The sequence below is a fragment of the Molossus molossus genome, unplaced genomic scaffold, assembly GCF_014108415.1.
Source record: "Molossus molossus isolate mMolMol1 unplaced genomic scaffold, mMolMol1.p scaffold_m16_p_5, whole genome shotgun sequence".
Taxonomy (NCBI): Eukaryota; Metazoa; Chordata; class Mammalia; order Chiroptera; family Molossidae; genus Molossus; species Molossus molossus.
This window is the reverse complement of record NW_023425388.1, coordinates 7,476,792-7,503,081: the sequence shown is the minus strand read 5'-3', so window position 1 is coordinate 7,503,081 and position 26,290 is coordinate 7,476,792. Positions and strand designations below refer to the sequence as shown.

General features: G+C 49.0%; 1 protein-coding gene across 1 annotated transcript; it reads left to right on the top strand.

Annotated features, from left to right (window-relative positions):
• Nucleotides 1-25,448, top strand: MX1 (MX dynamin like GTPase 1). Its single transcript, XM_036242666.1, has 15 exons — nucleotides 1-66; nucleotides 233-322; nucleotides 2,813-2,935; nucleotides 6,810-7,002; nucleotides 8,055-8,192; nucleotides 9,335-9,489; nucleotides 10,148-10,286; nucleotides 10,966-11,164; nucleotides 13,104-13,182; nucleotides 14,700-14,822; nucleotides 15,167-15,308; nucleotides 18,919-19,077; nucleotides 20,043-20,119; nucleotides 20,893-21,129; nucleotides 24,799-25,448. The coding sequence occupies exons 3-15, from the start codon at nucleotides 2,822-2,824 to the stop codon at nucleotides 25,027-25,029; spliced, it is 1,986 nt and encodes a 661-aa protein (XP_036098559.1). The 5' UTR covers nucleotides 1-66; nucleotides 233-322; nucleotides 2,813-2,821; the 3' UTR covers nucleotides 25,030-25,448.
• The last annotated feature ends 842 nt before the right edge of the window (nucleotides 25,449-26,290 follow it).

The window sequence follows — 26,290 nt, the reverse complement described above, 5'->3', positions numbered from 1 at the left end:
GGGGCCGGAGCCTGCGCTGCATAAAGCCGGGGAGCGCCGGGATGCGCGGGTCGCTGCGAGGAGCAGGTGAGTGTCGGCTCCGGGTCTGCGCGCCCTCCAGCCAGCCCGGGGCTCGGACAGGGGCGTTTGGGCGCTGCGGGGTGCGGGCGTTGCGGGGGGACTAGGAAGAAGAATAGTCCTAATGGTAATGGCCGTGCTGGCTGGGTCCGAAACACACTTGATTCTCCTTCAGGCTGCTGAGGCTTCTGGGTGACCGATCGAAACAGCCCCCTAACCGGCCCCTTTTCTGGGAAAACGACACGGAAAACTTCGCGTATTTACGGTGAGTTGATGTGGCTGGAAACAGACTCCCTGAGGGCAGAGACTGTGGCCTTTGATTGCTGGACTCGACATTCCTTGAGCACCCTTCCTGTGCCGGGCACACTGCTGGTGTGATCCGTCGCCGTTGCTAAGATCGTGTGTGGGTACAGACATGAAGTCCTCTGGGGAGCTGGATCTATGGAGGGTTCCGTGCTGTCCTAGCTAGGGATGGAAGAAACAGCAGCCTTTATGAAAGCGATACCCACAAAACCACCGAAATGTGAGAAGTGTTGGAGGCAGAAAGTGACTCTGACTCCCAGCGGCTGGTGGTCTCTTTTACTGATTGGGAATGTTTGAAATTGCACTACTTTCTGGCATCTCTAAAGCTACAAATAAATGTAGTTGTTTTTCCTGAACCGAACACTTGTCTGTAGAGGGCCTTAGCACCAGGACTAGACAAGGCATCCGTGGTCAGGGAGAGTCATGACAAGCAAAACAAAACAAAACAGGAAGGGAATATACTTCTAAATACATTTCCTAGGACCCACCCTGAGCAGGAAAGTCTGTCCAAAGGCAAGGGGATAGGGAATAAATATACAGAATGCAATCTCCTAGTACTCTTCAAAACTGATTGCCTTTCCAGATCCCCTTTCTGCCACTTTACCACAAAACAGGATGCATCCCTGGCTCCCCCCCCACTTTTTTTACCCTTTCCCTTTCAACTGCACCAGTATTGAGAAAGACCACATAGCTCTTGGGGGAGGGTCCTGTGAAAAGAAGCAGAGAACATCAGAAAATAACATTGATGCAGGCAGTAAATTTATAGCAAGGTTCTGTGCCTTGTCCATCTGTCTTAGAATTAAAACATTCAAGATTTACAAAAAGGATTCCGGGGACCATGAACTGGCTTCAGAGCAGGTCTCCTCCGTCCCCTCTGCATCTGCACCACCGGCAGCTATGAGAAAGCACCTGGATGGGTGCTCCTATTTATTTGCTCCGGTTTTCATCGACTTTGTATGTTTTGCATGATTTTAAGGAGGGGTAGGAGAATAGCTTTGCATTTATCAACTTGACATCCTTAAGGAAAAGGGAGATACACTGGAGGTAAGTAGGTGCTTTATGTTTTTTGTTTGTTTGTTTTTAAATATATTTTTACTGATTTTTAGATAGAGAGGAAGGGAGAGGGAGAAACATGGATTGGCTGCCTCCTACACACCCCTTATTGGGGATCGAGGCGGAGACCCAGGCATGTACCCGGACCCAGAGTCAAACCAGTGACCTCTTGGGCATGGGACCCTGATCAATCCACTGAGCCATGCTGGCTGGGCGATGCTTTATGTTCTTTATAACATTTACTTTAAATCGAAGGAGAAATATTTTTATTTACTTTTACCCAAGATTATTAAAATAGATGTGTAAAATTTAATGTTTAGAGACTTGTGGTCCCAGAAACATTTTCAAATGAATTTCAAATATATGCATATATATTTTTGGAGGCAGACAAGTATGATAAAGTGGTCAATTAAATACTTTCAAAAATAGCCCTGGCCAGTTTGGCTCAGCGGTTAGAGCGTCGGCCTGCGGTCCGGAGAGACCCGGGTTCGGTTCCCGCTAAGGGCACGTACTTCGGTTGCAGTTTGTCCCCGGCCCTGGTTGGTCGTGCGGGTGGCAACCACTCGATGTGTCCCTTCACGTCGATGTTTCTCTCTCTCTCTCCCTTCCTCTCTCTCCCTCCCACTCTATCTGTACAAAAAATGGAAAAATGTCCTCGGGTGAGGATAAAATAAATAAATAAATAAATAAATAAATAAATAAATACTTTCAAAAATAAAATGAACAACATTAAGATACACTTATGTGGGAAAAATGGAATGAAAATATGAAATCAAGGATCAAAAGGGACAGAATAAATGACTTGGAGTTCATATCTTTTTTTAAACTATAGGTTTGGACATCAAATTACCATTTTTAGATCCCTTCGGCTACATTAGAATGAGTTCTATCATAGTTTTAATTTTAAATGTAAATGAAAAAATACGTCATAAATTTTATTCTTTGCCACTCTGAATTTATGGTGAAAAATATTTTTAAACATGTCTTTATTGATTTTTTTTTTTTAGCGAGAAAAGAAGGGAGAGAGATAGAAACATGGATGTGAGAGAGAAACATCCCTTGGCCGCCTCCTGCACGCCCCCCACTGCAGATCGAGCCTGCAACCTGGGCACGTGCCCTGGTTGGGAATCAAACCGGGACCTCTCAGTCCCTGGGACGACACTCAGTCCACTGAGCCACAGTGGCTGGCCTGTGGTGAAAAAATTTTTGATGGTCAACCTAAAAATGTGACAGGAAATATCTAGTTAAAAATAATCAGTTGGGGTCTGGAAGCATATTCGTGAAGACCACTGACATTTGCTTCCGTGGGGTCCTCCCGTCATTTCTGTCTCAGCCAGTCAAGTGTGGTGCACGCACCTGGCATCTGATGTGTGTTCCTTCTGCTCTGCTTGATTTTAAGGTGGAACTGATGAAGGAAGAAGGTAGTTCTAACATGGGACTCACAGATCTTGATGCATCCTTTGCGTCCAATCTCCAGTCACCGAATGAAAATGCTGATAATTCAGAGAAAAATCTGGAAACAGTGAGTTGTTGCCTGCAAATCACTCTCCGTGTGGCTGGGAGCCGTGTCCCTGTGCGGGCTTCCCGGGGGTGGGGTGGGGGGAGTGGGGAATGTGGGCGGAGAGGCCAGCTCCTTCCCTCTCCTGGAGCAGGGTGCGGGTGTGAATCCTGTGGCTTGAGCCCTACTTGTAACCAAATGGAGACTTTTCGCCTCAGCTGATGTTGGGTGGAGTACCCTTGTGGCCCGGGAAGCCAGGCAAGATGCGGATTGGCTCGTGTAGGAATTGGCCTGGGCCCTGGCCTAGGAGCCTGTTACCGGCTGCCCGTGCCAAGATTCAGGCTCAGGCTGCAACCCTCCGAGGTGTCATCACGACATTCCCTCACAGGGTAGCCCTGTGGCATCACTTTTTTCCCAGAATCAAGACATATTTTTGTGAGGAACCAAACTTGGCTTCTGGAATCCATCCAGTCTAACTTCGCTCCTAACAATGACACTTTCAGATGCATGCTCTTGGGGTCATACCTCCCTTTGTAAGCCTGTTTTCCATCTTTTAGAGGATAATAAATAGGATTTACTTCATGTGGCTGTTGAGAGCATGAATCAGGCCTCTTGGGCACTTAGGAAAAGCTCCTTTTCTTGCTATTACAGGTGTTAAAGCCACGGATCATCAGCTTCTTTCAAGTAGACTCCATGCTCATGATCATTGCTATCAGTTTTTTGAACAACATTAAAAACCATGTTGAAAATCATAGAAAAATAAAAAGGTCCATCCATCTTTCCACCTCCCTAATACAACTCTCTCTGGCCTGGCTGTAACTGGTGGTGTATGGGGCAGTAGGAATTCACACAGCTCACACCCACTTGCTTGGAAGTAGCCTGGCCCTTTCCAGGAAGTTGAACAGAGTGTGTCTTGTGATCTGGCAATTCTACTTTTAGCTGTAGACTTTGGTTCTCCAAGTGCAGTCCCCACACCAGTGGTATCAGCGTTCCCTGGGATGCTATCATGCAAATGATGTTTGAAATGCAAATGATCACACCTCCGCACGCTCCTCCCCCAGACCTGGAGAACTAAAACCCGGGAGGGGGCCTTTAACAAGCCCTCCAGATGATTCTCCGTGGTGCTAAAGTTTGAGAGCTGCTATGCAAACTCTTGCTTGCTCTCCCTGAGAGTCATGATCCTAACAGCATTGTTTATAATAGCAAAACACAAAGCCAACGCAAGTGCCCACGAGTGATGGAGTGCACACGGAGACTGTGGTGTGCTTATGCAGCATAATTCTATGTAGCGGTGACAATGAATGAACTCGAGTTCCAGGCACCAGATGACTGCGTCTAAAAAGCAGTGGTGAACCCAAGAATCAAGTCATAGAAGAAATGTACAGTGTGATCCCATTTATATAAAGTTCCAAAACAGGCAACAAGAAGCAGTGTATGGTTTAGGGAAAGATGGACGGGTGGCACAACTCTGAAGAAGAACAAATACATGGTTATCACAAGCCTCGGGGTAGAAGGACCCTCTGGGGGTGAAGGGATAATAGGAAGGTGACTAGGGAGGGGTGATGGAGTGTCTTAAGTACTGGGAATATGTGTTTTCTTAACCCAGGTGGTTGGCACGTGCATATTTGCTAATTATTCATTTCTTATACACTCTCGTGGATGGATGATGAAATGAAACCAAAAGAGCCTGTAAGGGGACCTGGTACTGAGGCTACTCACGGTCAATGGGCTTTCCCTGCACAGTGTGCTCCACACCTTTCTGAAGTGTTATGGAGAAAAACTGCACTGGGCACTTGTTACAAAACAGCAAAAGCGATTTTATTCAAGACCATTGCAATAGAAGAGAGAGAGTGAGGTCAGTGTGGAATGCAAGGACAACTGGGGTTTACAGCCAGCAAGAGGGGTGGAAAAGAGGAAGGAGAAATACTAAGAGGAACTTGGTTAGGGTTGAGGGGGTTGGGGAGGAACTTGATTAGCTATCAAAGGTGAGGAATTCTGGATGGACCAGCTTAGCAGCAGGCTGAGGACCGGGCTTAAGGGAGCCCTACTCAAGGTTGGTTGAGGGAGTCCTTGCCAGGGTATACACCCTTTTCTGCTGAACTTAGTCAGTGTTTCCCATATATGAAATTTTCTCATAACAGCCTCTTTTAAACATCCAGTGTTTTTATTTTGATGGAGTCTTATTTGTCAGTTGGTTCTTGTATGCATTTTGCTTTTGGAACCATACCTCAGAAACCATAACGTAATCCACAGTCACAGAGATTTTTCTTCTAGAAGTTCTGTAGTTTGAAGTTTGCATTTAGGTTTATGATCCATTGTGAGTTAATTTTTGTATATGGTGTGATATATAGATACAAGGTGGGGTGTTTTTTGCATGTTGATAATTTGATTACCCCAATACCATTTTCTGAAAAGCATATCCTTTTTCTACTATATCATCCTTGAATTATCAAAAATCAGTTGTTTGTATGTGTGTCAGTTTGTTTCTGGAATATGTATCTGTTCTATTGACTTCTTTCTTCATTTGTACACCAGTATCACATTGTTTGGCTTACTGAAGCTTGATAACAATTATTGAAATATGGTAATGTGAGCTTCCAACTCTGTTCTTTGTTTTCAAAGTCATTTTGACTGTTCTAGGAGTATTAAGACCATTTATGTCTATTGTGATTATTAATATTAATAATTGAGAAGATCATTTTCTATTTATTTTCTATTTACCTTATCTGTTCTTCATTTCTTTTCTCTTTTTCTACCTTCTTTGGAGTTAATCAAGTATTTTTTATGATTCCATTTTATCTTCTTTGTTGGCTTATCAAGCAGAACTATTTTAACATCTCTACTTAACGTCATTAACTTATCAAGTCTACCTTCGAGGGGTAGTATACTACCTCATGTTTAATACAAGAGCCTTACAATAGTATGCTCTCATGTCTCCCCTCTCAGCCTTTATACTATTTTTTGTCATGAATTTTAACTTTACCTATATTACAAACCCCACAATATACTGTTATTTTTGTTCAGTCAAATATCTTTTAAATATATCTAAGTGATTTAAAAAGTATAGCAGTTACCTTTTCTGGTTAGATCCCTGTGACTTCCATTCAGTTCCATTTCCCGGCTGCTGCAAGCAAACACTTTCTCTGATGTTTTCGGCAGTGCAGGTCTGCCTGTGATGCGTGTGTTCCCCTTTGCTATATCTGAAAAAGTCTTTAATTCACCTGCGTTTTTGAAAGATATATTCAGTACTTTAAAAGTGCTGCTCCACTGTCTTTTTACTTACATTATTTCTGGTGAGAAATCTGCTGAAATACCATCTATGTTCCTCTGTATATAATATGCCATTCTCTGGCTGCTTTAATTTTGTTGTTGTTGTTCATCTTCACCCAAGCATATTTTTCCATTGATTTTTAGATAGAGTGGAAGGGGGGGAGGGACACAGAGAGAGAAACATCAATGTGAGAGACACATCGATTGGTTGCCTCCCACACGACCCCAACGGGGGCTGGGGATAGAACCTGCAACCCAGGTGTGTGCCCTTGCCAGAGACTCGAACCTGTGACCTTCGGTCCATGGGTTGATATTCTAACTACTGAACAAAACCAGTCTCTGGCTGCTTAAACATTTTCTCAGTATCGCTGTTGTTGAACAATTTGGCTAGATTGATGTAGTTTACTATGTTTCTTGTGCTTGGGGTTCATTGAGTTACTTGGAACTTTGAGTTAATAGTTTTCATCAAGTTTGGGAAAATTTTATTTATTATTTCTTAAAAAATTTTTTTCCGTTCCCTCCCACTCTCTTTCGCTAACTTAAATAATCTGTGTATTAGGCCAGTTCCACCTTTGATGGAACATGACCTTCCAGCCATGACAAAAGTCTCCGATTCTGCTTTGTCCAGAGTGCGGAGAACAGCCTGTACAACCAGTACGAGGAGAAGGTGCGCCCCTGCATCGACCTCATCGACTCCCTGCGCGCCCTGGGCGTGGAGCAGGACCTGGCCCTGCCCGCCATCGCCGTCATCGGGGACCAGAGCTCGGGCAAGAGCTCGGTGCTGGAGGCTCTGTCGGGCGTCGCCCTGCCCAGAGGCAGCGGTAAGGACTGGCCCCGTCAGCCAGCTCTGGCTGCCGTACAAACTACCGCAGGCTGGGCGGCTTAAGCAACTGAACTTCTCAGTCTGGAGGCTAGAAGTTCAAGATCAAGGTGTCAGCAGGCTTGGTTTCTCCCAAGGACTTTCTCCTTGTGCCAGTGACTGTCTTCTAGTTGCGTCCTCACATGACCTGTGTGTGCACATGTGTGGTGTCTCTTCCTCTTTTTATAAGGATGCCAGTCACATTGGTTACGGTCCCACCCTTAGGACCTGATTTAACCTTCATCACCTCTTTAAGGGAGGGCCCTATCTTCCCATGCAGTCACATCAGAGACTGGGGCTTCAGCATGGAACTTTTGAGGGGGACACACGTCAGTCCATAATACCCACCCGGTGCACATTTTTGTGTGGTGTATATGTAACCCGTAGTTTGTGGGAGGTCTTGAGTAAATACACACGGGTCCCCAGCCCAGAATCCTGTGCATGGGGTTGTCTTTCTGGAGCTTCTTCCCAAGAGCTGACCCTCCGTTTGGGAGGTAAAGATCGGTTCTCCGGTCAGTGGTGCTGTCTGAGCTACAAGGCCAAGGGTATCAGTGAGGGTTCACAGGACGCAGACAGACCTGAGATGGGTCTCGGACGTGCTTCGGATCTGGGCGGAGGTGGGATGGAGAAGGCTTTCATAGGAAGGTGGCCTGGTGGGAGCAGCACGCCTCTCTGACAGGAGCGCTGTGTGTATTAGGGAGAGTGGAGGATGTTTGCCTACGTCTGCTGTTTACCCCGAGCTGGTGACAAAACACTGGGATGAAGCAAGATGCTTCAAATGGTGGCTTTCAGAGTTAGGGAGCCAAACATCACCTCAGACGTATATTCCAAGTGCATACTCCTGAGACCACCCCAGACTTTCTGCATCAGCGTATCAGAGGGTGAGACCAGAATATTAGCCGTGTGGGCAGCCTCCCGGAGTCTGTAAAACTGGTCTCAGAACCACTGGTCTGAGGCCACCCTGTAGAACTTTTAAGAGCAGAGTATGGAACTGATGTGCCCATGGCCTCCTAGGTATTGTTACAAGATGCCCCTTGGTGCTGAAGCTGAGGAAACTTGGGCAAGAAGATAAATGGAAAGGCAAAGTCAGTTACTGGGACACTGAGTTGGACATTTCAGATGCTTCGGAGGTAGAACAGGCGATCAGGAAAGGTAAGTACTCCGTGGTCGTTCAGCCTCATCTACTGGGAGGGCAGGTCGAACCATGTGAAGTCAGTGGGGTCTGCTTGTCACTGTTCCCACGCTCTCCTTTTGGGGTCTGCCCTGAGCCCCTGAGAACCCATCCTCTCTTCCTCCCTCCTGCTCTTCGGGCCCTAGCTCCCTTGTATTTTATCTTAGTTTCCCTACGTAAGACCAGTGCTTTGGGACAGATTCTGACCTCAATAATTTGTTGCTTAGTATGTGATCAGGTATCTGGAAATGATGTGGATTTTAAAATTTAAAACTTGTCTCCAAAGATTGAGGGTCTTTTTTATCCAAGGGCTTTCCCTCTCCACAGACCTGATGGAAGAAGCATGGGGCTAGGTCTCTCCACCAGGAGCAGAATCCTTGTTTAGGCTAATGTATGGCGGGTCTCAGTAAATGTAAACCACAGAGATCGTTTGATTAATTGGAAACATCCAAAGGGAGAAATCCCACTGGAAGTTGATAAAGACAAAGGAGTAACACAGCGAGTTGCTGTGATTGAGATAAATAGGTAACTTCTCCTTAGTGACTTTAATTTCTTCCTAGCATATCACATAATTATGTTTCAGTCATTTGGGGAAGGTATAAAAGTGCCTGGAAGGTGTTGCTTTCAGAAGATTCGCTGTAATGAGTAACTTCCATCCTAGTGCTACGCCCATTCTCGGCGGGCTGGGATCGGTGCAACAATGATAGTACAAGCACATGCTGCTTGGAGTGAGGGGGAGCTTTGCAAGGGAGCAAACGCTCCAGATCTTTGGATGCAGTCCCATTTATTTGCAGATCAGTTCCCCCAGGTTACATGTGGATTTATGTAAATTATTTCCTTGAAATGGCGGCTCTGTAAACTATACAGCCTAGCCTTGTCTCCTGCTGTTTTTTGCAGAAAGAGGCTTTGAAACTAAAAGGTAATAAACACAGACATTCTTGAGTTCTAGGACCCATTAGTCCACCCATGCAAGCCTTATCTTATTCCCATGCAAATGAAGCACTCAATTGCACCTGGGCTGGCCAGATGGTGAGAATGCAGTAACATAAGGTACAAATCATCCATCATCCAACCCCCCAACTCCACAGTGCTATTCGGTTTTTCTTTTTTTCCTCTCCTCTAGCCCAGGTTGTCATTGCTGGAGAAGGTGTGGGAATCAGCCAGGAGCTCATTACTCTGGAGGTCAGCTCCCCTCATGTGCCGGATCTGACCCTGATAGACCTTCCTGGCATCACCCGGGTGGCGGTGGGCAATCAGCCAGCTGACATTGGACGTCAGGTGAAATTCTAGGCTCCATTCTGACCTTAGTCCTGTGGGGAAGGGAGGCTGCGATCGAGCCACAGTGAATTCAGAGCCGAGGTTGCAGGGTGGGTGGATATTGGGTGGTGTGAGCAGAGAGTTTGAAGAGCATACTGGTTGCAATTTCCTCCTTCAAGTCTGGTGGAGTCTTATCTGGAGACAATGAGGCCAACAGGTAAAATTGGAAATATGTTTTATATGTTTAGTTTTGTACAATGACTCATCTTTGGTTATAGTCACATTTTCTGGCCTATCTTAACTGGCATGTGTTAGAGAAGGATCTTAATGTGGGGAGAGAGAGCACTGGAAACAATATAGTGATATTTCCATATCAGTGACTCTCGCCCTGTAGACTGATGATTTGGGGAGGACTCACAATTCTCGTGACGTCCTGTCTTTGGTGACCATCAGACATGAGGTTTTCACAGGAGATGGTTAATGAGTGAAAACCTTCCTATTCCCTGACCCCAGAGCTCTTTTTGCCACAGAGAACTTTGTTTCTCCAAACTCTGGCTTTGGGTTGTGGGCTCATTTGGTTGGGGTGGGGTGGGGGGGATACCCCTGGGACTCCAAGCGCCTGAAGCAAGTACAAGGTCAGGATCTATCTCAACTCTCACACCCGCTCATTTTCTTACAGATTTTGAAACTCATCCAGAAGTACATCAAGAAGCAAGAGACCATCATATTGGTGGTGGTGCCCAGTAACATGGACATCGCCACCACAGAGGCGCTGAGCATGGCTCAGGAGGTGGACCCCGAAGGAGACAGGACCATAGGTGAGGAGAGGGAAGAGCCTAAAATCGGTAGATGGTGTGAGAGTGGAAAAGGGATCCTTGAATCCAAATGGATGTTTGTTGGGACACACGCAGGGTAGGGGGCCTGCACCCAGTCGACGAGAACTGCTACGGTGTCAGGTGTGGGGCCCACTGAGTCCTGATGACATGGGTCACATTGACTCTTGTTGGCCGCAAGTTGGCTCCGAGCCCTTGCCTACCTGCTTGTAAAAGGCATGGTGAGCTCCGAGGTCAGGGCAAAACTGGAAAGCAGTTACGTCAGTTAACAGTGAATTTGAGATGGCAAGAAAGGACACTGTGACATGTGCCACAACATGGATGGACTTTGAAGACATTTGGCTAAGTGAAATAGGTTGATACAAAGGACAAAAAAAACCCATATATTAGGTCCCTAGGGGAGTCAAATTCATAGAGACAGAAAGTAGAACGGAGGGTGCCGGGGGCTGGCAGAGGAGCTGGGGCGAGTGTCAATGGGGACGCAGTCAGATGGGGAAGAGGGACGCTCTGTGCCTGCACCTGAGCTCTGCAGGCCCTGCCGTCTGCCCTCAAGCAAGGCTGGGAGGGAGCCGGTGGCCGGGCCTGTCCTCTCCCAGGTGGGTTAGCTGTCTCCTCACTCCAGTGAAGCTGTGAGTAGCCTCTAACTGGAAGGCTCTGGTCGCAGGAATCCTCACAAAGCCCGACCTGGTGGACAGAGGCACGGAAGACAAGGTAGTTGACGTGGTGCGAAATTTTGTCTACCACCTGAAAAAGGGCTACATGATCGTCAAGTGCCGAGGCCAGCAGGACATTCAGGACCAGCTGAGCCTGCCCCAGGCCCTGCACAAAGAGAGGGAGTTCTTCGAGAACCATCCACATTACAAGTAAGGACAGCTCTGTTTTCCCAAGGTCACATCCAGACCGAGGACCTCCGTCCTCCCCGGGACAACTGCCGCTTTCCGAAAGCAGATATTGTGTGTGAGTGTGTCTGTTTCTTGACAGTGACCTTGGGATTTTCCTGGAAGAACAGTGGAGGAATTCACATGCATGGCAAAAAAATAACTTGTAAAAAATCAAATTAAGGAGTGAGCCTGCTATAATAACTTGAATAGTATGGTGCTGGAACCGGATTAAATAACATAAATATAGCAACTAGGAAAAATACAACAAATAGGAAAAAAAAAAATAATCCAATGAACAGAGAAAAAAACGCCATAAATACAACAAATAGGAGAAACATAAATACAACAAAGAGAAAATCCAAAAATAGACACAGATACATATATTTGATTTGTGATAAATGTGGCATTTCAAATCCGTGGGCTCTATTACTTTGATTGTTAATCAGTGGCATTGAGAAAATTATTTAATGTTTGGGTAGAAAAGTTACATTGTGCCCTGAACACGTTACACCAAAATAAATATCAGTGGTAGTTTATAGATGGAGAGTTTAGAATCCCAGGCGAAAGGTCATTCTAATGTTAATGCCAAAAGCAAATTTTTTAACAAGGAAGAGACTGATAAATCGGTTAGATTTAAATGACTGAGAAGATGCAGAGTTGGTGGGGAAGGAGGAACCTGGCCCTCTGCCCTGCAGCTGGGAGCCTGCACCACGACCTCTGCATGGTGCTTTGGTACCAGGCCAATGAGATGCCAACGCAAAGGTGCTTATGGGATTGTGAGGCCCCTTGTGTGCACATGTGTATGCAGGTGGAACCCCGTGTGCATTACAGTCAGTTCTCCCCAAAGCCTGTGGAGGGTCCTGTTCAGAGTTGACAGGTATATAACTCTGTGGCAGCAGCACTATTCACAAAAGCCAAAGGGCAAAACAACGCAAGTGTCTATTGATGGATGAATAGCTGACTGAGATGGGTCTACCCCGATGATGGAAAGTTAGCCTTTAAAAAGGACATTCGAACACCTGCTGCAACATGGACGAACCTTGAGCACTTTACACTTAGTGAAGTAAGCCAGTCACAGAAAGACAATACCGTAAGATTATAAAAGGTCCCTAGAGTGCTCATATGCATAGAGACAGTGTGGGATGGCAGGTGCAGGGGCCGGAAGAGGGGGCTGGGAGTTCGCGTTGATGGAGACAGCGTTTCCGTTCAGGAAGATGGAACATTCTGGAGACGGATGGTGGAGGTGGTTGCACGGCAATGAGGAGTAACACTGAGCTGTGCCCTTAATGGTTCATGTGGTGTGTATTTTACAACAATTAGGCAAATTGACAGGAGTCGAAACTGAAACTCGGGTCTGTGTGTAATCTCACAACCAGCCATGTCAACTCCTGCTCTTTGCCTCTTATCCTAAGAAATTGACCGCCATGTCATAACCCTGTACTAACTCCCCTGGGAACACAGATTTGGATTGAGTGAGAAGAGGGCTTGCCTTCCTTCCTCCAAGCAGCCACGGTTCAGTTCTCGTCCCGGGGAAGAGTGTGTCCCCTGGCCCAGTGTTCATCCTCACACCTCTGTAAATATGGGTCGATATAGTTTTATGAAGCCCTATGCCGATATGCATTAGATATACATGTGGACCCACAAAAGGGTGTGTCTGTGTGTGATGAAAACATCTATAGGTGATTGTAAAGACACAAGTCGTGTATCAGCTGGAAGGGGCCATTCTATACCATGTTTGAATGATCTGAATTTACCAAAATGCAGTCAGAATTCTATACGCTGCAGTTCTGAACATCGGAGGGGGACCTACCGGCGGGAGGACAGTCCCTCCATTGGATTCGCGGTGACGTCCCCAGCCACACAAAGCTGACTGCCCCTGTGGCCACACCGAGATGGGCCTTCATGCTGTCTTCTCTTGCAGGGATCTGCTGGAGGAGGGCAGAGCCACGATCCCCTGCCTGGCGGAAAGACTGACCACCGAGCTCATCGAACACATCTGTGTAAGCACAGGGAGGGCGGCCCGCGCTCTGGGTAGACTCCCACAGGCAGAGCTGAACCGTGGCGACGGCTGAGATGTCAGCCTGCACACGGAACTACCGGGCATCACGTGAAGAACAGGCCCAGCTTCAGTGGGTCTGGAGCGTGGCCTGAAACTCCCCATTTCTGGAGAGGGCCCAGGTCGTGTGTGGTGTTTGTCAGAAAGACCACGCGTTGAGCGGGATACTAATAGACGGTGTCCACGTGGCCGAATTACAAGCCCAAACCTCTGAGCACTGTCCTAACTGCCTTTCTCGCCGCCGACCACTGTCCACTCGCCTCGGTGATTGTAATGATTGTATTTCGTTTCTTAAATCTCGCCGGTTCTTTGCCAGTCTGTCCAGTCTCTTGCTTTTCCACATTCTCAATCCTTTGAAAAAGATGTCTTTGCACTTAATTCGGTGGTGTCTCAACCTTGACCGTTCCAGCGTCGGAAGCCTGGTGTGCTGGGTTCTGCTGGCTGTCACCCACAATGACTTGGGCCAGCATTTTGACTATGAGCTGTCTTTCTTGGAACTTGATCGGTGGTTATTTATGGAAGCCTGGGTCCCCGGGGGGTCTCTTCAGGGAGGGGCAGTGTTGGCTTCTGCCAGACACCTGGGAAGGCTCCCAGTTTGAACCACTTAGCTTCTGAGCTGGAGGTTCTGTCCATTAGATCCCCACCTAGAACAAGCCCACGGGGGCTTCTCCTTTGCCTCAGCACCAAGTCAGGCGGGTTCAGGTTTTCTCTCCCACAAATGCCCTTGAGGCCAGTCTGGCCTCACTGCTGTTCCCCTCAACCCGCGGGCACCCACTGTCACCGGGGTTGGCTTCTGAGTGTCTGGATTTTTTCTATTGATTTTTTTACAGAGAGAGAGAGAGACACTGAGGTGAGAGAGACACATTGATCAGCTGCCTCCTGCACGCCCCCTACTGGGGATCGAGCCCACAACTCGGGCATGTGCCCTGACTGGGAATCGAACCAGGACCTCTCAGTCTATGGGATGATGCTCAATCCACTGAGCCACGCTGGCCGGGCATTCCGTGGCCGGGTATTCCATGGCACATTTAAAGGGGTGCACGAGACGTTTAGCCACGTTTTCAGGTGTTCTCAGTGAAAGACTGAGCCCGCATGCGCAGTCAGCCCTAGGGTTAGATCTAGAAGTGCCTGGTCACTGTTCATGCCTGGACGATGTGGACGTTGCTGCGTCTGACCGTTGCACCTGCCACCGTTGCAGAACCCACCAGACAAGTTGCTTTTACAGGGCCTGGGAACCGTGCGAAAGGGTGGCCTTGGCTCTGAGCCATTTGCCCAGGAGGGGAGAGTGGCAGGCCTGGGTGGGAAACAGTCCCTAGCTTCTGGGAAATCTTTCTAGAGGGAGCCAGGACGTCAGAAATACTGCTCAGCTGCCCTGCACCTGGCAGAAGGAGGCCCGGGCCCCACTTCTCACTCCCTGCCCATGTTTCTGTATTCCCATCCCTTCCGCTCTCTGTTCCCCAGAGAACTCTGCCCCTGTTAGAAAACCAGATGAAGGAGCTCCAGCAGAGCGTGTCGGAGCAGTTACAGAAGTACGGCACGGACATTCCCCAAGACGAAAGTGAAAAAATGTTCTTTCTGATCGACGTGAGTACGGCCCGTGGCATCGCGTTGAAGAATCACACGTGGAGTGTATGAACCGGGCCGGTGCCTCTGCCCGCTGAGCACCAGAAAGGGGCCGGGGTCGGGGGCAGGGGGCGAGGAGGGGGTAGTGTGGACAGTCACATGTTCCTTGATTCTTCATCATGTGACTCACCCAAGCCCCGAAGGCCTTATGGGAAAGTGGGCGGGCGGGTGCCCAAGCCTCCCCTTTCCCGTTACCCCCATGCCCGTGGGCACCAAACAGCGTCTCACCCACCCTCCGCCTACGTGCGCTCTGCACACCCCTCGGCGCTTGTGTTTGAAATAGCTCCTGTGTTTCTTCTTCACAGAAAATTAATTCGTTTAATCAGGACATCCTCGCTTTAGTAGGAGGGGAGGAGTCCGTGGAGGCGAACAGTAGTCGGCTGTTCACCAAGATCCGGAACGAGTTCCACAAGTGGAGCCTAACGATTGAAAAAAACTTCCGGGAAGGTGAGTCCAACACACCAGGGCACACCCGCGTGGGCGGGGGCGCAGGACCGGGGAGCAGGCGATGCGGTTGGCGAGGGCAGTGGCCATGAGGACTTAGTGTGAGGGTCACCTTCGCTCCATTCCACGTCATGGAACGCAAGCCAGCGAGCACCTGTTGCTCGGGACGCTGGAAGAGGCTTCTGGAAGCACGAGCGTGTCTGCGAGCAGGTGTGTGGTGCTCTGAGTGTAAGAAACGGGGAAGTGGCCGCGGTGCCTCCGGGTTCACTGGCCAAGTTCCTGAAGCCGGATGCATCTGGGCCTAATAGTCACAGCAACCTTGCAGCTTCAAGTCCTCAAGAGTCGGAGAATGGCAGGAAATGCAGTCTGAAATTTATTTTGTTTTTTAAAATATGTTTTTATTGAATTTTTTTAGAGAGAAAGGGAGGGAGAGAGAGAGAGAAACACTGACGTGAGAGAGAAACATTGATCAGCTGCCTCCTGCACGCCCCCTACTGGGGATCGAGCCTGCAACCCGGGCACGTGCCCTGACCTGGAATTGAACCGGGACCTCTCAGTCCACAGGATGACACTCAATCCACTGAGCCACACTGGCTGGACTGAAATTTATTTTTTAGTATTTCAAGAGGCCTAAAGGAAAATCATATATTGGCCGACAATAAAGCTGTAGCAGCTGCGGGAAATTTCAAAGACTTTCGCTTTTATTCAAGCAACACGGTGGAGTTCCACAACTTATTTCAGCTGAGCAGACGTGCACACGGACAGTCTCCTGGCTTTGAGTGATGCACGTGGGACAGTAAGTCGTGCAGTTCTGTATACAGTTCTAGGCCACACCTCTGAGCCCATCTGCTCCTTGGCAGAGGAATGGAGGACGAAGGGGTGGGCAACCGTGTCCTGACACAGGGAAGCTCATTCCGAGGAGGTCGCAGAGCAGATCGTCGGCCGCCTGCCGTGTGTGTCCCCACGTCAGAAGGGGACCTTGCTACCCCTTTCAAGGAAGAGCTCGGCGCCCGACTTCAGCCCCCCTGCGCGCGCCGCTCTGCCAGCCTGTTACAGCATCAGCCTTTGCAGCGTGCAGCCTGGGAGGACGGAGCTTCTGGTTTTAAAGGCTAACTTCTTCCCAGCAAACTATCAGCTGCACATCACTGGATACCCACGAGCCAAAGAATTTGGACCCCCGACTCACCCCCCAACCAAAGAGGAACTCAAAATGGATCAAAAACTAGAATGGAAGCGCTAAAAGTATACAACTCTCGGAAGGACATAGCTTTAACTCGTTGTAACCTTAGACGAGGCAACGGTTTTCAGCTGGGGTGCCTAACGGCAAGGAAGAAGGGGAACGTCGATAAGCTGGACGGCATCAACATTAAAAGCTTGTGTGTGTCAAAGGACACTGTCGAGAATGTAGAAAGACATGTCACAGAATGGGAGAAGATATTTGCAAATTATAGATCTGATAAGGGTCTAGTATTCAGAATATATGAAGAACTCTTACAGCTCAACAACAAAAAGACAAATGATTCCACTTAGAGATGGACAAAAACTTGGGATAGACATTCCTCCAAAAATATAAGCTATCCAGGTGGCCAGTAGGCACATGAAGAGAGGCTTGATGTCATTAGCCACCAGAGGACTGCAAGTCCGACCCACAGTGGGATCCCACCTCGCACGTCCTGGCATGGCTATCATCAGAAAGGCGGATGAGAAAGGTTGACAATGTGGAGAAATGAGAGCCCTCCTACATTGCTGGAGAAAATGTAAATGGCCCAGCGACTCTGAGAAATACGACGGCAGTCCCTCGCAGTGACACATGCCGTTACCATGTGACCCAGCAATGTCACCCCTGGGTACACATGCAAGAGAATGAAGACATGTTCACGTACAATTTTGTAGATGCATCTTCTAGGCAGAATTACTCAGAAGAGCCAAACAAGCAGAAACAACCCAGATACCCATCAGCTGATGAGTGGATGAAGGAAATATGGTAAATCCATGTATATTTGCCTGCGTGGGCTACCACAGCAACGTGCCAGAGACTGAGTGTCATATCCAGCAACAGAAATTTATTTTCTGACAATGCTAGAGGTTAGAAGATCAAGATCCAGGTGGGCAGGGTTCGTTCCTCCTGAGGTCTCCCTCCTTGGCATGCAGACAGCTGCCTTCTCCCTGTGTCCTCGCGTGTCCTCTCTGTGCACATTCATGTCCTCATCTCTTACAAAGACACCAGTCATATTGGAGTAGGGCCCACCCTAATGACCTCATTTCAAATCAGTTACATCTTTAAGCTCCCTACCTCCAAATACAGCCACGCTCTGAGGTATCAGTGGGTAGGACTTCGACATGTTAATTTGGGGGACTCTGATACCATACAATGGAATATTCCTCCATTGTGGAAAGGCATGAAGGACTGACATGGTTGCAACATGGATGAAGCTTGCAGACATGCTAGGTGAAAGACATGAGACACATAGTCCCACACATGAGTTGGTGCATCTGAAATGTCCAGAATAGGCAAAGCAGAGAGACAGAACAGAGAGCGGTGGTTTCTGGGGCCGAGGAGGGCGGGGGAGTGACTGCTGATGGGTACAGGTTCCTGGAGCGATGGAAATGTTTGCAGATTAGAGAGTGGTGATCATTGCACACCTTTGTGAATATACTGAAACCACTGAATTGTACACTCTGATGCAGTGACTTTTATAACCTATGAGTTGTATCTCACTTTTAACTTTCCCTGTGAGAAACTAGCTCCCGACCTAGAAAAGGTACCTAGGCTACCATCCCTGGTTAGTTTTTCAGAGAGAGGAGCCAGAGCCCTGCTGAATTCCCCCTCCCCCAATGGGGGTGTTTTTCTCCACAGTCTAGTATGTTAAGAGTAAAAGAATTCCAAAAGCATAAAGAAAACACTGAGTGGTCTTTACCTAGTGAACAGTGATACCATTGATGTGATCTCATGTTCCTCGGGGAACTCTGGGTCCCACCCGACCCGTGCACGCCTCCTACTCATGGGACCCACGTGAGTGATGCTCACTGATTTTGGTTGGTGTTCATGGCCAATCCTGCTTTTTACTTATTTTTCTTTATTGCTTTTAGAGAGAGAGGAAGGGAGAGGGAGAGAGATAGACACATCGATGAGAGAGAATATTGATTGACCACCTCCTGCACGCTCCCACTGGGGATTGGGCCCACAACCTGGGCATGTGCCCTGACTGGGGAATTGAACCGGCGACCTCTTGGTGCATGGGTCGAAGCTCAACCACTGCGCCACACTGGCTGGGCCCAATTCATGATACTCTATTATGATACAATTGCTTTGGTAAAAATCAAATTGGATTCACAAAGTCTCATACTCAGGTACCTATTTAAGGATAGGTCTGCACTGACTGCCTCCTGGCATTATGCCCAGCTCTCCATTTGCTTTCCAAAGAGCAAGGAAAAGTGTGTTCAGAGCTGTCTCTGTATTGCCACCCCTGATTATTTGATGGTTTGCAGATCCGATTTGATGTTTTCCCCTTGCCTCTCTGTGTGTTCAGAAAGTCCAGAATGGTATCGTGTCTAGAAAAACCTGCAACATTATTTTTGTAAAATAATTCAAAGCTTTTCTTTCCTATGGTAGGTTATGGTGATATTCTTAGACAGATCAACATATTTGAAAATCGGTATCGTGGCAGAGAGCTGCCAGGATTTGTGAATTACAAGACATTTGAGACCATCATAAAAAAGCAGGTCAAACTCCTGGAAGACCCCGCTGTGGACATGCTGCACAATGTCACCGGTGAGTCCTCAGTTTTTCTCCGATCTCCCAAGACATTCTAAGGGATCTAGGAGCTGTGTGTCAGGAACCGGGGACAAAGACCAAATATGTATTTCTTAGGACAACAGACCTCCACTCTGCCCCACTACTGTGGCCACTGCACAGTCTCAGAACACCTGTTTATTTGAAAGCTCTGAGAAGCTAGGTTGACGACTAAGTAGCTGCATTACAGGAGGGTTTGCAGCCTTCTTGGGACGGCATGACCTTTGTCACCGGTAGGCAGGAAACTCAGCAGCCCGCTGGGGACGAATGCAGCGTTTCGTGGTATTGACCACCCTGCCCCTCAGAGGCTGCGCTCCTTGCTTTCTGGGGCGTGACCACAGCTGTCCGTCCACTCGGCGACATCACATGCAGGCTTTAACCTTCTCGTTTTAGCAATAAGTGATAATCATTCACAGATTACTGTGGGGGTGGCCTCCTAACAGCCCATTAAGAGATGTACTTCTAATGAAATTTTGCCTTTAGTGTTAATAATTATATATCAAAATCTGTCGTCGTGTTGTGTTGATCAGGCGTGCCCTCTTAATCCACTCCTAAAGAGAATATGTTGTACTTAGAGTTTTATAGTCATAGAAGTAATTTGTTTGTGTGTGTGTGTACACACACATAAATATATGTGTGTGTATATATATGTGTGTGTGTCTATATATATATATATACACACATAGAAATCATATTCTTTTTTAACTATTTATCCTTAGGATGAAAACTTTAAATGTCAAATAAGTATGCCAGGGTTTTAAAATTCTTCTTGGGAGCTCTTGAGCAGAAAAGCACACCTTTCTCCCTCCGGGAACAAGAAGAACGAGGGGGGCGGAGGACACTGTCTTCTTGTTGTTCTGTGTTTTATCCTCCTGGTTTCTGCAGTTGATAAAGATGATGAATGATTCTACCAATATTGCACTTTTTTGTCTTTCTTTCATCAGATATGGTCCGGAATGCCTTCGCAAATGTTTCCAAGAAAAATTACGAGGAATTTCTCAATCTTTACAGAACCTCCAAGGTAAAAGACAGTGTGTGTGTGTGTGTGTGTGTGTGTGTGTGTTGGGGGGGACCTCTGGTGTCTTTTTATAAAGGGGATTCCACTCACGTGACCTAGATGTCCCAAAGGCCCTCCCTCCAATCACCGTCATTGTAATTAGGATTTCAGTTCATGCACTTGGGGGACAGGCATTCAGCCCCCAGCACCCAGCACAGAGGGGACAGGCTCCGCCGTGCACCAGCGGCGGGTCTTGGCGGCGGCTCGGGCTGCCTGGGCCAGCGGCTCCAGGGAACGTGCCGTCCTCCGCAGGCTGTGATGGACACGGAAGGAAGCGGGGAGGACGCACCTGCTGTGTGCGCTGTATTTCCTGACGCTCAGTGAGGGGGGGGGGGGGTCCAGGTGTGAACGATTTCCCTGGATTTCAGGTAGTCAGTTTCTCTAAATCCCAGGAACAACAACAACAAAAAAGGAGAGTTCACTGACTTAAATTCGTCCCTCATCTTATCCTGGGGAGCTCTCTGGTGGACATATGCTCCTTGTCCTCAGGCTCAGGGGACAAGGGGTCTGGTCACATGTGTGGTTCAGGCTCTTCAGGGGATTCTGACCCTCTGTGGAGGGTGGGAACCCCCTCTTAGGTAAGCCAAGGCAGGGCGCAAAGTCTGCCCCGATGCACCATGCTGTTTTAATTCAAGTCAGAGAACCTCATTCTGTGGACTTGGCATATAACCTGTTTTCCTGGGACCCAGGGATTCATTTCTTGAGGGAGACTTGGTTGTGTTTCTCTTGTGCATTAGTCCAAAATTGAAGACATTAGACTAGAGCAAGAAAAAGAGGCCGAGAAATGCATCCGGCTTCACTTCCAAATGGAGCAGATTGTCTACTGCCAGGACCAGGAGTATCGGACTTCACTGCAGAAGATCCAAGAGAAGGAACTAGAGGAGAAGAAGAAATCAGGCAAGGGCTTAATTGAGCAAGTCTCTTCAGATTGCTCCCTCGCTGAAATCTTCCAACACCTCTTGGCCTACCGCCAGGTGAGTCTGCACATGGCTCAGAAAAGTGGTTTTTGTCTCATTTCCTGTCTTACTATCTCCAGAAGGTGCTCACCAGCCAACTCCATCTTTCAGCCCTTTGTTACCCTCCACAGAAGCAACTTAACTTCTGATGACAAAGAAGAGGTTGTGGCTTAGGGCCACTCACATCTGGCGTTGACTGGCCGTGTGGCCCTGGCCAAGTTCCTTAACCTCTCTGAGCCTCAGCTTCCTTCTCTGTAAAATGGTACCTCCTCATAGGTTTCTAGTGAATATTAAGTGGGATGAGTGAGTGTGTGTATATCCCTCAGCGCAACAGTGGGATACTACGGCGGCTCGCCAGATAGAAGCTACTCAAGGAGACACTTGCTTTGGTTGCTTCTCTGTACCTTGAATAATACGAAGGGTGATCGAATTCATCCTGCACAGCTCAGTCAGAACCGCCAGGCTAGGTAACAACCTGGATAGGTAAAGCAAATAGTAATCCCTTGGCCTACCGGTGTCTCCATCGCTTCACTACTCATGGGCTCAAGGCAGTGCTTCTCGAACTTGACCTCCCTGGGTCTTGTCGAGATGCAGGGGTGGACCACAGGTCTCAGTGGGGCCCAAGATTCCACATATGGGCTCCCAGGGGAACACCGTGCTGCAGTGAGTGAAGCCAGTGCAGGGCAAGCTGGAAGGACACCTGCGCCCCTTGGCTTCTCCTGCAGCGAAGCTTACAGCCTGTCTGCTCACCTTCCCCGTAGAACCTCTTAGAGTAGGTAACGCAGCACATGCACAAAATCCAAAAGAGAGAATGGGTGACAGTGGAAAGTGGGTCTCCCACCCACCCCGTCAGAGCCACACAATTCCCGCCCCGGGAGCAGCAGAGGCAGACACGTGCACACGCACACGTGAACACGCAGTATGTGTCTACATGCGAATTGTGTTTACACCGAGGTTAGCAGAGTTCCCTGCCCTGCGCCTTGCTTCCTTTCCTGTTACCTTGGAGATCGTCCCGCAAGTTCCCGTGGTGGTGCTGCCTTGCTCTATATCAAGGGCCGAGTCTCCCGTTTTATGGATAAAGAATATTGAGCCATTTTCCTATTTATAGGCTTGATAGTTTGTTTCCAGTCTTTTGCTAACACAGGGATGTTGCAGTGAATAGACTTGTTCACATAATATATCTGAAGTATAAATGAGGTTCCTGGTTATTAGTCAGAACCAACAGGATATATGTAGATAAAGAAATGTATTTTGCCCTGGCCAGTTTGGCTCAGCAGTTAGAGTGTCGGGCCATAGACTAAAGAGTCACGGGTTTGATTCCGGTCAAGGGCATGTATCTCAGTTGCGGTTCAGGCCCTGGCCCTGATCGGGGTTGTGAGGGAGGCAACCGACTGATCAATGTTTCTCTCTCTCTCTATCTGAAGATAAATGGAAAAATATTCTCAAGTGAGGATTTAAAAAAGAAATGTGTTTTTCAAGGAACTGGCTACTGGATCGTGGGGGCCGGCTGGGCAAGTCCAAAGTCTGTAGGAAGGCCATCAGGAAAAGCCGGCTGGAGATTCTTGGGCAGGAGTTGAAGCTGCTGTCCAAAGGCAGGATTTCTTTCTATTTTGCTTGTAAGGCCTTCAACTGATTGGGTGAGGCCCACCCACATGATCAGAGATGACCTCCTTTATTAAAGTCATCTGATTGTAGATGTTAACCACATCTACAGAACACCTCGATTAGTGTTTGATTGAATCACTGGGTACTGCTGCCTGGCCAAGGCGACACATGAAAGTGACCAGCACACCTGGGGCGAGGCTAGCACTTGCTTTATACTGATAAATACGACCTGCCGCAGGGCCTGCTTCTTCCCACACTTGCCAGTTTCGTCTTTACTAAAGTTGATTTTGTTTTTTTTACAGTGTGATAGGTGAAAAATGGTATCTTGTGGTAGTTTGAATTCTTTATTACAGTGAGGTGGACATCTTTCCATAGAGGAGTTATTTCTCTGTCCTGTTTGGCGAACTGTCCATCCAGCCGGGGCTGTTTCTCCAGTGCGGTATTAGCTCCTGTGGGTTTGAGACGCAAGTACTCTGCGTTTTCCCTTTGCCCTCTGACTTTGTTTATGGTGGTCTTGGACCATGCTGACGCTTTCTTGATTTATGGGTTGGATTTTAGAGTCATTTCTCCCTGGGCTTCTGGGCTTTCTGTCATCTTTCAAAAAGACTTGGTCTCTCTGAGTTTTAGAAATAAAACCTGCGGTGTTTTCTTCAAGTAACTTAGATCAGCTTTCATCATTAGACCGGCGATCCCTTTGGAACTGTTGGATATCGAGAATGAGAGTTGTTCCAGATGGCTGATAGTTGTCCCTGGGTGAAACCCTCCCTGTCCCCACTGGCAGGCAGTACACCTGTTCACACCCTCTCCCTGCGTAGGCTGGTCTTCTGGACCCTGAATTCCAGTCTGTTGGTTTGCTGTTCGTAGGTCAGTATCCGCAGATACATTACTGGATCTTTATACACTGTTCAGCTACCTGGTACAGTAAGTGATGCCCTAAACGCCTTGCACTTCTTTATGTTGTGGTGAAGTGTACATCGCATGAAAGGGGCCGTTTCGCCATGTTTAAGTGAACGGCTCAGTGGCCCTGAGCACAGTCACACTGTTATGCAGCTGTCCCCGCCATCCGGCTCCGGAACTTTCCATCGCCGGTCAGGGCTCATCTTCCTAAACTCAAACTCTGTCCCCATTCAACACTAGCCCACCCCCCACCCCAACCCCCACCATTTACTTTGTGACTCTGAATTTTTCTATTTAGGGACCTCCTACAAGGGGCCTCGTATAATGTTTGTCCTTTAGGGTCTGGCTTATTTCACTCAGCATCACATTCTCAAGATTGATGCCGGTTGTAGCATGTGTCCGAATTTCCTTCCATTTTAACGTAGGGTAATAGTCCGTGGTAGGGAGGGACCACGTTCTGCCTCTCCGCTCCTCTGCCCGGGGCCGTCGAGCTGGTCCTGCCTCGGGCTCCTCTGCACAAGGCTGCTGTGAGCGTGGGCATCGCCCTGCCTGTGCTGCCCTGCAGACACTCTGCCTGTTCTTGTGTGTTTTCGCCTTCACAGCGACTTCAGAATGGACTCCGTGCGCCGAGTGGCATTCCGGGCCCGGCATCTTTCTAAACTTTTCTTTTAACCATCCCATGAGCAGGACACTGAGGCACAGAGGTCACTGCACTCGCCAAGTACAGCATGCATTAGCTTCCGAGAGATGACCCATCTCAGGCAAGGGAAACGTTTCACTAACAGGTGGCATTTCGGGGTGGGGGCAGGGGGTGGAACCTACCTTTCAACCTGCACGGGACTCCAGGGCTCCGTCTGTGGCTTTCGATAGCTCAGCCTCCGCTCTGCTGAAGACTCTTAGTGGTGATGTTTTTTAAAGTCATCTGTTTAGCAGCGCTGTAAATAACTCGAGAGTGTAGTTTCTGGACTCTCCATTTACCTCTTTGGAGTACATTTTATCCTCTTCCGTCAGAAGTGACCACGTCATGGCCAGGACAAGCCGGTGGGCATCCAGCCGGCCCCTGACGCCAGGCCGGCGCCCTCTGCGCTGCGGGCATCTGTGTGGTCCCACCTGGTGCTCCCGCGGCGAAGAGGGAGTCTTCCTCTCATGATGTCCCCTCACCCCTGTGTGACCTGTTCCTTCCAGGAGGCCAGCAAGCGCCTGTCCAACCACATCCCTCTGATCATCCAGTACTTCATCCTGCAGTCGTATGGCCAGCAGCTGCAGAAGGCCATGCTCCAGCTGCTGCAGGACAAGGACCAGTTCGACTGGCTGCTCAAGGAGCAAAACGACACCAGCGACAAGAGGAAGTTCCTGAAGGAGCGGCTGGCGCGGCTGACAAAGGCTCGGCAGCGGCTGGCCAAGTTCCCAGGTTAAGTTGGGCTCTGTCCCACCCTGGTCCCCCAGCCTTCTTCCCCGGAGACCTGCGCCTTCGTCGGTGACCCATGCTCACCCCTCAGTGAGAAGGGACCTGGTAGGAAGCTATGATGAGCAGCCTGGTCTCCAGCACGAGGCCCGCCCTCAGGAAAGATGCGGTTTAGGTCAGGCAGGTGATGCCCTCTTCCTGGTTAGGAATCCCGTCGTGCCGTTCCTGCTCCCAGACTCTCCGCGTCTCCATCACAGACCGCACGTGAGCCCCATAGACGCTCTAGCGCCCAGTTTTCTTGCTGGCTTTTCCTGCCGTAAGATCATTAGCACCATGTGTATGAATGCTACAAGAGTCATAATTCACCAGTTGGTAATAAACTCCTTTCTAACCACACTTCTCCGATACCTTTTTTATTTGGGGGAGAAGGCTGAGAATGACGGCAGAGGAGCCCCGGGAGCAAGGGCTCCCCCCCGTGGCTGGGCCAGGTAGGAGTGAGGACGTTGGGAAAAGCTCACAGTCTGGTCGTAGACGAGAGGCTGAGGGGAAATGGGAGGTCGAGCGAAACCGGGTGTGAGGCACACGGTTGTTTGTAATGTGCACTGATCAAATGTCCAACTGTGAAACCCCTGGGCACCCACCGGAGTTAAAGGCCCAAGCAGGAGAGGTGGTCCAGCAAGCGGTGCCCCAGTTGGGGGTGGTCTGGGCAGCAGACAGTGGAATAGGGGCCATGAACTGCCCTGGAGGAACACAGCACAGTCATGACTTCTGGTCTAGCCGGGGGTGGGGATGCTCGCAGATACCAGCCAACTCGGGCTGGGCACTGAACAGAGGGCCTCTAGCCGGATGGGGGTGGGGGGCAGATGGCCAGAAGGATCTGTACCATGTCCTGTGAAGTGAGCTGAACCATCATGAGCCCAGAGGAGGGAAGGCAGGACCAGCAGGGGGACGAGGTGTGTGAGCCGTGCCACAGGGGGACCCATGAGCGGATGCGCTGCAGGGAGACCCACTCCGCACCCTCTCGGAGCAGTGCGGGCAGCAGGAGCACTCCCTACCAAGACGTCCAGAAAGAAAGGGCTCTGACCAAGCTGGCAGCCGCTTGTCAGGCCGGAGAGGTGAGCTAGTTACAGTCCCTCCCCTCCCGCCGTCCCCGCAAGATCACTCCGACCCGCCATGCAGCTCAATGCTTCGGGACAAGCAGAATTCCCTTCCGAGAGGGAATGCCAGGAGGAGAATGGGCAAGCACCTGTGTGTCTCTCCCAGGTGCCGAAC

Coding starts and splice junctions, on each gene's coding strand:
- MX1 (XM_036242666.1), top strand. CDS start 2,822: ATGAAGGAAGAAGGTAGTTCTAACATGGGACTCACAGATCTTGATGCA. Junction 9,490..10,147: donor CAGCTGACATTGGACGTCAG/GTGAAATTCTAG, acceptor ATTTTCTTACAG/ATTTTGAAACTCATCCAGAA. Junction 11,165..13,103: donor GAGAACCATCCACATTACAA/GTAAGGACAGCT, acceptor CTTCTCTTGCAG/GGATCTGCTGGAGGAGGGCA.